This window comes from Antechinus flavipes, chromosome 5 (genome assembly GCF_016432865.1).
Source record: "Antechinus flavipes isolate AdamAnt ecotype Samford, QLD, Australia chromosome 5, AdamAnt_v2, whole genome shotgun sequence".
Taxonomy (NCBI): Eukaryota; Metazoa; Chordata; class Mammalia; order Dasyuromorphia; family Dasyuridae; genus Antechinus; species Antechinus flavipes.
In genome coordinates this window covers 64366686-64381242 of record NC_067402.1, presented here as the reverse complement: position 1 = coordinate 64381242, position 14557 = coordinate 64366686, and the positions used below count along the sequence as shown (strand labels likewise).

At 36.9% G+C, this 14557-nt stretch overlaps 1 protein-coding gene across 6 annotated transcripts in view; it reads right to left on the bottom strand.

Annotated features, from left to right (window-relative positions):
• WAC (WW domain containing adaptor with coiled-coil) overlaps positions 1-14189 on the bottom strand; it is a 114656-nt gene extending 100467 nt beyond the window's left edge. For 5 of the 6 annotated variants that reach the window (XM_052000269.1, XM_052000273.1, XM_052000271.1 and 2 more), the window contains exons 1-3: positions 14075-14167; positions 13650-13686; positions 12035-12230 (exon numbers count right to left, since the gene is read on the bottom strand). In XM_052000269.1, coding sequence (XP_051856229.1) covers positions 12035-12230; positions 13650-13686; positions 14075-14115 — 274 coding nt within the window. In that variant the 5' untranslated portion in view covers positions 14116-14167. Of the gene's footprint in view, positions 1-12034; positions 12231-13649; positions 13687-14074 lie in introns of all 6 variants that reach the window. The other variant, XM_052000270.1, reaches the window with a different exon arrangement.
• Between the last annotated feature and the right edge of the window lie 368 nt (positions 14190-14557).

Genomic DNA, 14557 nt, shown 5'->3' with positions numbered 1-14557 from the left:
TACACTAATGATATTTTACAATATTTGAAGTACTAACATCTAAGTAATAAACTGATAAGCCTTTAAAAAAGAAATCATCCAATTTAATATATACAATTCATGTTGATGATTTTCATCTTGAGGTAACCAATGGTTAGGAAAATATTATAAGCTGTAATTATTAAACAACTGCTAAGCTAAAACAAACTCCTTAATCTTTCCAATTTAAAAGATTTTTGTGCAACATGTCCAATTGTTAAATACCTAATATATGCGAGACACTGAACTGTGTCCTAAGAACACAAAGCAAAGTGAAAGACAGTCCCCCTGCCCTCAAAATGACAATAATCCAAAAGGGAAGACAAAATGCAAACAATATATAAAAGATACTACTTACAAAATAAATCAAAAGAGTGAAAGCACTGTAACTAAGGAGGGATTGGGAAAAGTTTTCAGTAACACCAGGGTTTTTAGTTGAGAATCAAGATGAGATTTTAGCTGAAAGAAATCAGGAGACAAGACATTAGGAAGCAAAGCTTTCCAGGTGAGGAGGTCGGCCAGTGAGATGCCCAGTCCAGTATCCCTGTATCAAGAGTTCATCGAGGGAGTTTAGGGTGAAAGAAGACAGAGAAGGTGGGGGCAGAGGAGGTACCAAAAAGAGCTTTGAACATCAAACAAAAGATTTTTAGATTTGATTCTGAAGGCAACAGGGAACCATAGAGTTAAGGCGGGGTGCTAATATGGTCAGATTAGCCAGAGAACGGATTGGAGTGGAGAGACTCATGGCAAGCAGACAAACCAGCCAGCAACTCCAAGAACACAGGTTTGAGAACATGAGGATTTGCAAGATGGTGGAAGCAGTATTAAGAGTTAATGAAATATATTTAAAAGATGTTTCATAGATAAACTTCATAGATCCTGGCAAAAGATTGGATGAAAGTGGGGTGAAAACAAGTAAGCAATAGAGGATGACATCGACACTGGGAGCAGAGAGGTCTGGGAGGATGGGAGTGCCCTGGATAGTTAAGGGAAAAATATGGGAGGGGAGAGGGTTTGGAGGATTGGGGAAACAGAATGAGTTCTGACTTAGCCATATTGAGTCTAAGATTTCTTTATAAAGGAATCCAGTTTCATGTGGCTAATAGGCAGTTGGGAGATATGAGAATGGAGCTCAGCAAAGTGAGGGATAGACAAGAAGTTTGGAGAATCACAGCATAGAGATGAAAACTGAATCCATAGAAGCTGATAACATCAACAAGTGAAAGAAAAGGGAGCTCTAGACTGAGTGTGAGCTGGATGAAAATCCAGCAATGGGACTTAGAAGCAGCAGTCAGACAGAAAAGAACTAGAAGAGGGTGGTCCCAAAAATCAAGAAAGAAGAAGGAGAGCAACAGTGGTAAAGACTAAAGGGGCCAGGGATGAGGACTGAGAAAAGGCACGGGGTTTGGCAATCAAGAGATCATTTGCAACTATGATGAGAGTAGTTTCAGTCAACTGATGAGGTAGAAAGTTCTAATGAATTTGGAAGTTAAAAAAAAAAGTGACTATCAAGAAGTAAAATTTTACTCAATGATATACTTTTCCTGGGCATGAAAAGTAAACAGCTAAGTGTACTACCACCAATAATGGAAGGTATACATTTACATATCTGTACAAACAGTAAACATAGCTTTAAATATATAGCATTTGTAGGGTTGCAAAATGTTTTCCTCACAACCCTTAGGTTATTAAGTCTTATTGTGCCAATTTTCCAATATTCTTTTAGTTCAATTTTTTAGGGGAAAATACAAATCATATTTTGGAAAAAGCATTTGGTGAAAGACCAGGGAAAAAAGGATGTTAAATACTACAATAGTCACTTAATACATAGCTTTCTGCAAGCCATTTTTCTTTTACTAAAATGAGAATTCTATCTATCCTACTTAATTTTTATAGGAATATAAAAGTGAATAATGTATGTGATAACACTTTGCAAAGTATAAAGCATTGGATATAAGTAGTCTTCTTGCTTTAATTTCAAAGAAACTATTTAAGAACTCTTTTGGTATTATGGAACTATCCCATTATCTCTCAAGAAGACGTAAAACATTACTAAAATTTCAGTAAGTGTTTTCAAAAGTAATTTCTATAAACAAGATAATTTCTCAATTTAAAACTAACTTACTCCAAATTTTCATCAATCTCAAAGTGCACAAGTATAACTTGTTATCAGTGATATCACTGATACCAATGATAATTGATATACCACACTTTACGAAGTAAATGAATTTCATTTCAAAGGAATAACAGGATTTTGTTCTGAATTTTTTGTTATGTTGAGATAAAGTTCTTATACTAGATATAGATATATTTCTACATAGAACTCTCAATATTTTTCAGCATGAAAAAGGTAACAGTAACATATTTCATTAAGTTACTGTGAACTTGAAATTCATAGCTTTAAAATCTTTAAATATATGGCTTGCCAAACTACCAAAAAAGCATTCTTTTTTGATGATTAAAAGTACCAAATTAATAGTTATACATATAAAGCTGCACAGTTATCAGAACACCTAGAGAGATAGTCACTCATTCATGTATTTATAAAAGGCCTAATTAAAAATAATTATGGTTCATTTACTACAGACCAAGTGCCTCTTCATCAACACATTATCAAGTAGTTAGTAAAAATCTATGTTCAATGGACTTATATTAAAGCCAAAAGCAAGCACTGGGAGGAGGTGCACAAATAATAGTGCTAGGAACCAATTAGCAGAAATTTTCTCCAATTAACCTATTCAGCTTACTGAATACTAATAGGTTAAGAGCCACACAGAGATGCTTAATGTTTCTAGTAACTATTCCAAGCATAACTTTTAGTTAAACAACCTATCCATCTATATACAGAAACAATCTGAATACCCAATTTTGATGATGTATACAGATTTTCTACACCGATTTATTTTGATCAGAAATCATAATCAGAATTTTTTAATCCATTCTGCTGCCACTGATGTTGATAACAGCTTAAGCTTCAGCTTTTATGTGCCTTAATCTTTACAAAGTTATACAGCTCCACTATCAAATACTTGTCACAATAGCTTCGTGAAAAATAATCACAAAAAGTGTCACATAAATTCTACCTAATATTTAATTACTACAAAACATTTGATTAAGTAAGCATTTATCATTAATAGGCACAAACTAGTAATAAATTACTAACATAATTACTTTAGAAATATAAAACCACTCTAGAAGTAAACTGCTAAAAGACTTATTTAGGATAAAATGCAGATTTCCTGTGCTGTACAACCTTATTCAACTTATTTCCATATTATTTTTTTCTCATTTATGTAAACTTTTAAAAAACTGCCTTCCACAAATTCAATGTAATTAATAGAAAGTGCTGATATTCTCATTTAACTTTTATGATTTGGATATTCAAGCATACTTCCTAATTCAAATTTCAGGGGAAATAGGCAAGTAACACATGAAAAGACACATGGAGAGTTAATGAAATAAGGGGAAAGTGGGGTAATAGATAGAATACCAGGTCCTGAGTCAAGAAAACATCTTTCCGCGTTCATATTTGATCTCAGCCTAGCTATGTGGCCCTAGGCAAATCATCTAACCTTATCTGCCTTACTTTTCTCATCTGTAAAAATGAAGTGGAAAAGAAAATAGCAATCCACTCCAATATCTTTACCAAGAAAATCCCAAAGAGTATCACAAAGACTCATACACGACTGGAAAAACAAAATCCCTTTTGATAATTTTGATAATTGATAATTCTTTCTGCCTGTCTGATACTCTGCATAATTTTTTAAATCCACTCCTGAAGGCAGAGACTTTAAAATTCTAATTAAAATAACTTTTCTAAGAAAAATAAATGATTTTCATGTGGAACAGTCCCCAAAGGTGAAAAGCAGTATTTCAATCCATTACTACTTACAAGTACAAGTGTCTCTAGAGACCACATATTCTCTATTATTAAACTAATTTAGTGCTTTTATGTTACAATGCATTTTACATACATTCTGTAAACTGATCACAAAAAGATGAATTATTTTGACTTGCTTCCTAAAACAAAGTCAACAGTCTAACATTATTATATCTTAGAACTGCCTATTCAAATATAAAATTCAACATGCCTAATAATACTAAAACATTTCTAAGTATATCTGCCTCAATACATTTTCCTATTGTTTCTTCCTTATCCTTAATACCATTCTCCAAAAGGATTTTCACTACCAAGGACATTTTTTTTAAAGTCCTTATTTTAAAGTTACTTATAAAGATTCCTTATTTACATAAGGAATTTTTAAATCTCACTCATGCCTAAAGGTGAGAACATTAATTAGACAGCTTCTCATGGTTCCTTCCTATCCTATAAACATACAATAAATGCAACAAAATTTAATGAAACTAAAAAGTTGCAGAATTTATCAAATCCTAAATTCTACTTCAATACTTCATCATGATGAACAATGAGAAAAACAATTGTATAACATACATTTTGGCAGGTTTCACTAAACCTCTATGTTGAGTACAGACATAATAATAATCTATATCAGTGGACAGACAGGAAAGATAGGTTCAAGTAGGTTCATCACTAAAGGTTCATCACTAGATAATTATTTTTGGCCATATATATGAATAAAGTACTACTCTGGTAAATTTAACAGTCCAGGGAATAGCACTGGTCCTGATTTAAACTAATCCTCCCTCCCCTCACTGCCCCAACCATCATTCAGCAAAATAGCCTCTATAGGGAAGGAAGTCAACCATTCCCATCAAAAACCAACCTAGCTGAAACAACAAGGCACCTGTGAGAGAGAAAGGAAGCAGCATGCACCAAGACCCTCACCATCAGCTCACCCACTGACTCCACTCAAGACAGATAGAATGTCTACCTAGAAACAATTCAGGACTCTGAGCCCCAAAGCCCTGAAAAAATCAGTACTATACTGCTTCCCTCACAATCAACCACCTGGCTCCTGCAGCCATCATCAAGAGCAACCTCTGTTTACAAGGGGTCCTATCATCCCTAACACCAATTGATGACTACTGGAAGCAACTACTGTGGAGAGCCACTTCTTCAAATACTCTAATCCCTGCTTTGTAGCAAGGCCAAGTAGACCTGTGAGAATTCTTGCTACAAAAGTCCTTGGCAACTGTCAAATAGCTCAATATTAGTGATAGATGGTTTTGTCAATGGAAATAATATGCAGAAAATACATTATTATCTATTTTGCTGATGTACCCCATAGACCCAAAGAGCTTTCTATCTGACTTGCAACAGAAACAGGTTCTAATGGTGAACTCCTTGAGAATGGGCTTTCTTCACTTTTTTATTTCTAACGCCATTGCTTAGTAAGGCAATTTGTATATTGGAGTGGTTTGTCATTTTCTTTTCCAGTAATTAAGGTAAAAAGAGATGGGGGGAGGGGGAGAGATCACTTAGTGTCTGAGGTTGAATCTGAACTCAGATCTTCCTGACTCCAGGCCCACCATTCCATCAACAAAAAGCCAGCTTGCTAATTCCTACGTAAGCCTAGCTGTCTCTAGTATGTCTAGTATGTCTCTAGTGCTTTGTCCATTCATTTAATCTAGAGCATGGAGAGTATGCAATATGCTATCAATGGAGAAAAAACTAGTACTAATGCTATCTGCAACCTTTAAAGTACTAACGTATAAGTAACAAATCAATGTATCTATAAAAAAAAAAAAAAAATCACCAAATTTAATGTATATCTTTCATGTTGACCATCTTCACATTTAGGCAATGTTCAAGAAAACAATTTTGATTATAAGTTATGATTATTAGATAGTGGCTGAGCTAAAAACAAACTCCTTAATCTTTCTAATTAAAAAAATCTTTACCACAGATGTCCAATTAAAGCTTTATAATGTTAAAACTTTTATTATAACAAGTTACTTTTCAAACTAAATATGCATGGACCTTCTTGAAACCATAGATTTGGGGACAAAAGGGTTCTTTAAAGATCACCTACTAGGTCACATTTTTACAGTTAAGGTGTATGAGGACCAGAAAGTGACCAGCCTTAGGTAACAAATTCCTGGTTGATCCAGCGCAGATCCAGTGCAGTTTTCTTTCCTCACCTGACCTCTTATTTTGCTGTACATTTTTGCAGTAATGTTTTACAAACGCACTATTATACAAGGTTCCTTCAAAACTCCTAATATTCAGTACTTTCTTATTAAATTGTAAAATTAAATTCTAAAAGTGAAAAAATCACCTGCACTCTAAGTTGTATGTGTAATACAATAAATAAATGTTCATGTAAATCACATATGCCAGAATTGGAAAAGCCTTCAAAGATCCTCTACTCTAAGTCCATCATTGTATACAGTTGAGGAAATAGCCCCTGGGCAATTCAAGTGACTAGTCCAAAATCACCCACAAAAGCCATGTGACTGAAATATCTTAAAGATGTATTCCTGTTTTATGTGACCTCTATAGTAGTGATTTACAACTATTAGATAGATGGTTAGAACACCATGGAACATGACTATGGTTCTCCTAAAAGAATTGGGGTTAATATGATTATTAAGCATCCATTAGTGACAGACCCAAACATGAATTCTAATTTTTAAAAGTAGCACAGGTTTCACAAAAACACAAGTATAATTTCTCTGCGTTCCCTGGAAATTTAAAGGTCAGGTAAGAAACTAGAAGCATATCTGTTTCACTTACTTTCTATCTCAATTATTTAGTGAAATTTTGTGAATGCACATCTCAAGTTTCCAGACATTAATAGAATAACTGAATAGGATAAATTTTTTCAACAGTCAACCTTTTTCAAAATTATTTTTAACTCATGGGGGAAAAAATAATCGTAACAATGGAATTAAACAATGAACTTTCTATTATGCATGATAGAGGAATGAATAAAGATAATTCAAAAATAACTTCATTTAAAGAATTTTACCATTATTCAATGTAGAATGTTTTGTTCTTATATTTGAATATAAATTATGACAGTCATAAAAATCACAACCTCCAAAAATATTGAAGTCATTTCCAGACTTGCAAATACTTGTTTTCAATTCTAAGGGCAATTTTTATATATAACTCTAATAAAGAAATAAATCTGTACCTGAAGTTAGTTAAGGATGTTAGCAATTTTTCCAGAGTTAAAATGCCTTCTTCCCTCATCTTCAAACTAATAGAGAACTTCAGGAAGTACTTTTCTATATTAAAATGCAAATGTCCTTTTTTAAGTATCTTTAAATGGTTAGAGCGATACAATGTGTACTTTGAGTCTGTGAAGAAGAATTCCAAATAGAGAGAAGATATATTAAATACAAATGAAATGAGGATAAAGATATGTAGAGATCATAAGGGTGCTTTTTTGGGGTAGGAGAGAGAGAAAAAGAGAAAGAGAGAGAGAGAGAGAAAGGAGAAACAGAGAGAAAGAGAAAGAGGGAGGATGAGAAGGGAAAACATCAAGAGATTTGAAAACTGATAATTCAAGATGTCCTGATGCAGAACAAGAGCAGCCTTAGCAGGTCCTAAAATCACAGGAAGGTGTGAGGAAAAATAGGATTCCCAGGAACCATGTCTATTGAGCTGGTAAAACAACAACTGCAAAACTCCAGTTTAAATGAGAAGTCAATAAAGAACAACTGAGGCCCAAGTAGCAACGAAACATAGTCTCTAAAGACCAAAAAGAAATCTTATTAAATAGCAGCATTAAGGATAAAAGATGGACTAATCAATCTAAGGGCCCACAACACCCAAGGGCCAAGAACTTACAAAAAGACCTACAGACTAAAGGCAGTATTAATGCTCTAAAGCTAAATCAAAAGAATTTTTAAAAATATAAGGCCTCTATCTTTTTTTAACCATAATTTTATAGCTGGTTTTGAATGGATCAAATAGAAAAGATTGTAAGGAGTAAGACACAAGATTTTAGACTTTTGGCTTGAATACTCAGAGTAAAAAGAACTACAGATCCTACCATCAGTAGGACAAAGGTATTGTACCCAATTTCTTTCCAAATACCAACATTTTAAATACTATATACCCAATGGAATTTCTGGAAGATGAAATTCTAAAGGTTGTGATGAATCAACTTCTTGACCAAGAATTTAGAGAGTGCACCCAGAAAGTGAAAATAAGTGTCATTTTAAGTAACTTATATTATTAGGCTTTTAATTTAATTCCCTAAGGAAAAAAAATTTTTTTAAGGATTACTCTTAGCAAATCATATGAGGGTATGAGGGTATACCTAGAGAATCAAACAAAAAAACTATTTGAAATAACAACTTTAGAACAGTTATAGGATAAAATAAACCCACAAAAATCATCAGTATTTTTTTACATGATCCACAAAATCCAGCAGCAAAAAAAGAGAGAGAGAGAGAGAGAGAGAGAGAGAGAGAAAGAAATTCAATTTAAAATAACTGTGAACATTATAAAATTCTTGGAAGTCTATTTGCCAAAAGAAATCCCAGGAGTTATATGAACATAAATACAAAACACTTTTCACACAAAGTCAGATCTAAACAAATCGAAAATACCGATTGCTCATGGGTAGATCAAATCAATATAATAAAAGTGACAATTATGCCTCAACTAATTCAGTGTCATACCAATCAATCTAAAAGTTATTTGACACAGCTAGAAAAAGTAATAAGCAAATTCATCTAGAAAAACAAAGGTCAAGAATCAATAAGATAGCCTAGCAATACCAGATCTCAAATAATATTATAAAGCAGTAATTATCAAAATTATCTGGAACTGGTCAAGAAGTAAAGCGAAGGATCAGTGGAATAGACTGGGTACACAAGACACAAGTTATTAACCACAGTATTAACCATAGTATCTAGTGTTTGATAAACTCCAAGGCCCTAGCCTTTGGGTTAAGAACTCACTATTTCACAAAAACTTTGGGAAAAACTGGAAAACAAAAAGACACAAACTAGGTACAAATGAACATCACACCATATACCAAGATAAGGTCAAAATGAGCACATAATTTAGACATAAAGGGTTACACAATAAGCCAACTAGAAGAGCAAGTAACAGTACCTGTCAGATCTATGGAGAAGAGAAGAATTCATAGCCAAACAAAAGAGAGAAAACATTATGAAATGTAAAATAGTTAACTGATTATACTTAAATAAAAAGCTTTTGAACAAACAGAATCATTGCAACTAAGATTTGAAGGAAAGCAGAAAGCTAGGAAATAATCTTTATAACAAGTTATCTGGTAAAGGCCTTATTTCTCAAATATATATAATCGCTTCAAATTTATAAGAATGCAAGCCATTTCCCAAATAACAAAATGATCAAAAGGGCATAAACAGGCAATTTTCAGATGAAGAAATCAAAGCTTATGAAGAATTAGGCATATAAGGAAATGACCTAAATCACTTTTGATTAAAGAAATGTAAATTAAGACAACTCTGAGCTATCATCTCATATCTATCAGACTGGCTGATATGAGAAAAAGTGGAAATGATAAATGTTGGAGAGAAAGTGGACAAAGTGGTACACTAATGTTTTGTTGGTGGAGTTGTGAACTGATCCAACCAACCTAGAGAACAATTTGGGACTATGCCCAGAGGGCAACCATTGGTTGATCCAACAATTGTATTATTAGATCTATATCAGATCTCAAAGAGATAGTTTTTAAAAAAAAAAAAAAAAAGGAAAGGTCCCCCATGTGCAGAAATATTTATAGCAGTCTTTTTGTGATGGCAAATTATTGGAAATTAAAGTGAAGTCCATCAATTGGGGAATGGCTAAATAAGCTGTAGCATATGAATGTAATGGAATACTATTATTCAATAAGAAATGATGAACAGGTAAATTTCAGAAAAGCTAGGAAAGACCTGTACGAACTGATGCAAACTGAAATGAGCAGAACTGGAAAAAACACTGTACACAATATCTAAAACATTGTGTGATGATCAGCTATGACTGACTCAGCTCTTTTCAGCAAGGCAAATACAAGGACTCACAAAGGAAAATGCTGTCTACATCCAAATAAAAAAAACTGATGAACTCTGAATGCAAAGAGAAGCATTTTTTTTACACTTTTTTTTGGCGGTTTGTTTCCTTTTGATCTGTTCTTTCACCAATTATGACTAATATAAAAATGCATTTCTACACAGTAATACATGTGTACCATATGTCAAATTGCCTACCATTTTCATAAGGAAGGAAGGAGAAAAATTTGGAATTCAAAATTTTGTAAAAATGAATGCTAACAATTGCCTTGACACTTGAGGGGAAAAAATATTAAAAAGGCATCTTTACATTAAAAAAAAGTTTTATCATAATTCTTTCCTCCACTATTTAAAAAGAGCTACTTTTCAAGTAATCAAAATAAATATATCCTATGCATCTCAAAATGAACAATTATAAAGAGAAGAGAAGAGAAGGAATTGTCTCTTTCTCTCAGGACACCTCAGATTACTCAATTCACAAATCATTAGCCTATTTCAATTCTTTCTATTTTGCACATCTACAGAAAATGAATCATTTCTATCACTATCAATTAAATCAGGGATTACTTCTATCCTATCAAGGGCAAATTTCCCCTTACCCTCAAATTTTTGTTTAGAGCTCATGCACATACAGAAAGGTAACTGGCTCAGTCACCTATGAAAGTGATAGTTATTAGCCTGCATACATGCTGGTACATCCCAGAAATAAGAAAAAAACAAAAAAAGTCTAGTCTAATGGGAAAATAGCTATGAGGGATTTTTGAGAAAAACATGGTGGGAAATCAATTAAAGTGACAAAAGTATTAAAGATTTTCATCTTGTGTAAGCAGAAAGTATACCCCCACTAATATATTCACAGGTCCACCAAGAAGCAGAAAACAAATTCTTAAAAAATTTATTGGTACACTCAGAAAACCGGGGTGCCCTATACCATACCAGGTCCATTATTAAGAGACCATTTTCTAGATCATCCCATGCAGTAGCTTGGCACAATGGTTGGTGAGCAAACCTCAGAACCAGGAAAAATCTAGGTTCAAGTCCCAGAACTGATATACACTGACCCTAACAATGCCTGAAGCAACTTTCTTAAAGACACTAAATTGTATAGGAATATATAAGCACTAATAAAGTTAGTTTCAAATAACAATAAAATCAACAGATCCAGACTCTACCCCATCATTCTTTATACCATTAAGAATATTAACTTTCATGATTTATGTGTCTTTGGTTAAATAAAACAAGTTATTCATAACAGGGAAAAATTAGAACTGAACTCAGTAAGTACTTCAAGTATTATAACTGAAATTTTAAGAAAACTAAGATTGGAAATTGATAGCTCAGCTGAGTGATAATAGTAGAAATATACAGAACCATCTAAACTAAGTAGAATCTCTGATGCAAAGTTCTTAAACAGGATACTGCATCAAAAGTTCAACATTATTTAAGCTTGAACACTTTTTAAACTTGGTCAAGTATGCAAGTATAGAGAATGTGGCCATTCATTAGAATATGAAATATTACTTCAAAAAAATTTTATATCCATAAAAAATTTATATCCAAAAAAATACGAAAGTATCTCCAGGGTCACAAGGAAAGTGGAAAATAAGTTTGGGAAATTGTTGCAGATATCAAAAAGCTAAGTTTTTGATTGCCTCTAAAGATTTAAGTTATTAGAAAGATATGAACTTGAATGCTTTTAAACAAAATGAGCAATATCTTAAGTCAAATTATTTTATGCTCTGAAAAGACTGATTCTATATATTTTCCTGACTTCAAAATAACCATAATTCTTTTCCATATACACCCATAAAGTCAATTTCTAACTTCTTATGTCCCAAGTAATGATACTGTTAATAGTCATTAAGAAACATCTTGGGGAAGGCTAATAGATTTCAATTTCTAAATGTACATTATTCTTCCAGGTAAATTAAGGGATCAAAATATTTTGATAAAAACAAAAACACTGACAAGATAAATTGGCAGGGTTCACCAAGAAAAAAGTAATTCTATTCACTTCTTCATAAATTGATTGACTGACCAACCATACTGAAAAAACTTCAATTAGTACAAAATTTTTGCAAGTGAAACTACTTACCACCATCTCTCTCTCTAACTCTGTGAGTATGCACGCTTTTTGCTTTACTGTGACCTGTGCTGTCACTATATTTGTTTTCAGGACTATCAGATCGTCGCAACATTTTATTTGGTGGTGAAGGATCTGTGGTGTCTCGCATCTTTTCATGTCGGTGATCGCCACTACTGGGGTGACTCTTTGATGAATATTTAAGAGCCTGTAAAAATCATACAAAGAAAAACAGACTTTTAATTTGACTCCTTAATTATAACATGAAATCTGTTTCACTAACTTCCATGACTTCACATCAACAAAACCAGTTTAAGTTAAACATGATTCAATAGCTCAATGTCTCTAAATAGCAATGATTCTAAATATGTGTGTGTACACACACACACACATACATATACATATATCATTCCAGAGAGTATTTTAGAGTTGCTGCTTGAAAAGATCTTGGGGCATAATGCGTTAACAAACCTTTTTTGGAAAGAACGAGGTAGGAAGAAGAATGACCTTATAACATCATAGGAGTTAGAGCCAGGTACTCAAAGATTATATAGAGACAACACTTCATTTTAGAAATGAGGAAAAGTTCAGGATAGTTGAAGTGACCTACAGCTGCCACACAAGTAATAAGGAGCAACACTGGAATATGAACCCAAAGCCCCAGATTATACTATTCAGCAATTTTTTTAAAACTGTTCAATGGTGAGTCTCTCTTGTCTATATTCCCCAAACTATTTGTTCATTTTAGTTGTCAGTACAGTTTTAAGAACTGCTAAAGCATAAGAAATCAACAGCTGAGTACTAGGTCATCCATTTCTGCCCTAAAATTTTACATAGCTATCAAAACAGACAATAATAGATTTCATTTAAAAGAAGCTCTTTCACCACACCTTTATACATGCAAAAACAGAAAATTTGGACAAATGACCTAAAGCCCATTTCTAACTCTGGGACCCTAAGTTATTAAATATTTAATTCTAAAGATAAACTGAAATGCAAGAGTAAGTTTGAGAAAGTATTGCCTTTCTAAGAGAATGCACCAGGTCCTATCACACCAGGAGAGGCCTGACCTGCCTGTCCTCTGACACCTCTCCGGCAAGCACTCCATTGCACTACCTACAAGGGAGCCCAAAGAGATCGTGGCTTGAGGTACAGGAAGCTGGCAGGGGCCAGAAAGGTGACTGCCCAGGGATCAGCTCTTTCCCGAAGCCCCAGTGCCCTCTGACAGCTGTCATGCCCCCAGGGGCTGCCCGGAGCAATCCAGAGAGCTCTCCAGCAGAGCCACTCTCGTGGGGCTCCTCTCGCTTCAGCAGGCGGCTGCACTCGCCCCGATACTGAAAGCACCGAGGCCTCGGGAAGTCGCCGTGCGCCCCGGGCCTCTCAGCCAAAGCGCGAGCCTGGGAGCGGCCCAGGCTCCTGGCGCCCTGGCCCAGCCCAGGGCCGGCCTCAAGGGAAGCCTGGGCCGGCTTTGGCCGGGTTCCGGGGGACTGCTTTGGGGTTCGTTGCCCCGCAGGGCCTGTGCCGCCGGCTGAAGCCTAAGCTCGAGTAGAAGTAACCAGTCCCTCCCTCCTCCCGCCGGCCCCTCCGCCTTCCCCGGCCGTCCCCTCCCCTAGGACTCGGCTGGTACCTGGTAGGGCTGCGAGTCCCCCCTCCGGTCGTGACAGCTGAAAAACAGGAAGACAGACAGCGACATTAGCACCCAGCGAGAGAGAGGAGAAGAGAAAAAATCCACCCCCCCATTCCCCGATCCCCGGCCACCCGAAGCCCGAGACAAGGCGCCCTCAGGCCCGGGCCACCCGCACGGGCGCGGGGCGGCGGCGCCGAGGGGTCCCGGCGGCCCCGCCAGGCCCGCGGCCGCCCCCGCCGCCTCGGCGCAGGCCGGCCCGGATCGGGGTTAACAACAAAAATGGCGGCTGTGCCCGAGCTAGATAAGGAGGAACATCCCCCCTCCCCCCCCCGCCCGCCGCCGCCGCCCCCGGCGCGGCCCGGCGCGGCCCCGGCCCCGGCCCCAGCCCGGCCAGAGACATAGACATAGAGAGAGAGAGGATTTACCCATCACTGAGTCTCTGCTGTTTCCTCGCATACATTACCATCAATGCCCGGCCTGTGTGTGTGTGTCGGGGAGGGGGGGAGAGGGGCCGCGGGAGGCGGGAGGCGGGCGGGCGGGCGGGCGGACGGGCAGCGGCGGCGGCGGCGGCCAGCACCCCCTCAGCGGGTCTCAGCGCCGCTCCGTTACTGGCGCCGGCGCTCTCGGGCCATGTCCCTCCCCCGGCACCGCGCACACGCTCGCTCTCGCACGCTCGCTCGCTCGCTCGCCCGCTCCGTCCGTCTCTCGCTCGCCCGCTCGCTCTCGGCGGGGGCAGCGGCGCCAACTACACCGCGGCAGCGGCGAACCGGGGGGAGGGGGGGAGAAAGAAGACGCGACCGGCTTGGCCCAGCGGAGAGCGACGGCTTCCTCCGCCTTCTCCTCCTCCTGCTCCTCCTCCGCCGCCCCCTCCTCCTCCACCTCCTCTTCCACCACCTCCTCCTCCTCCT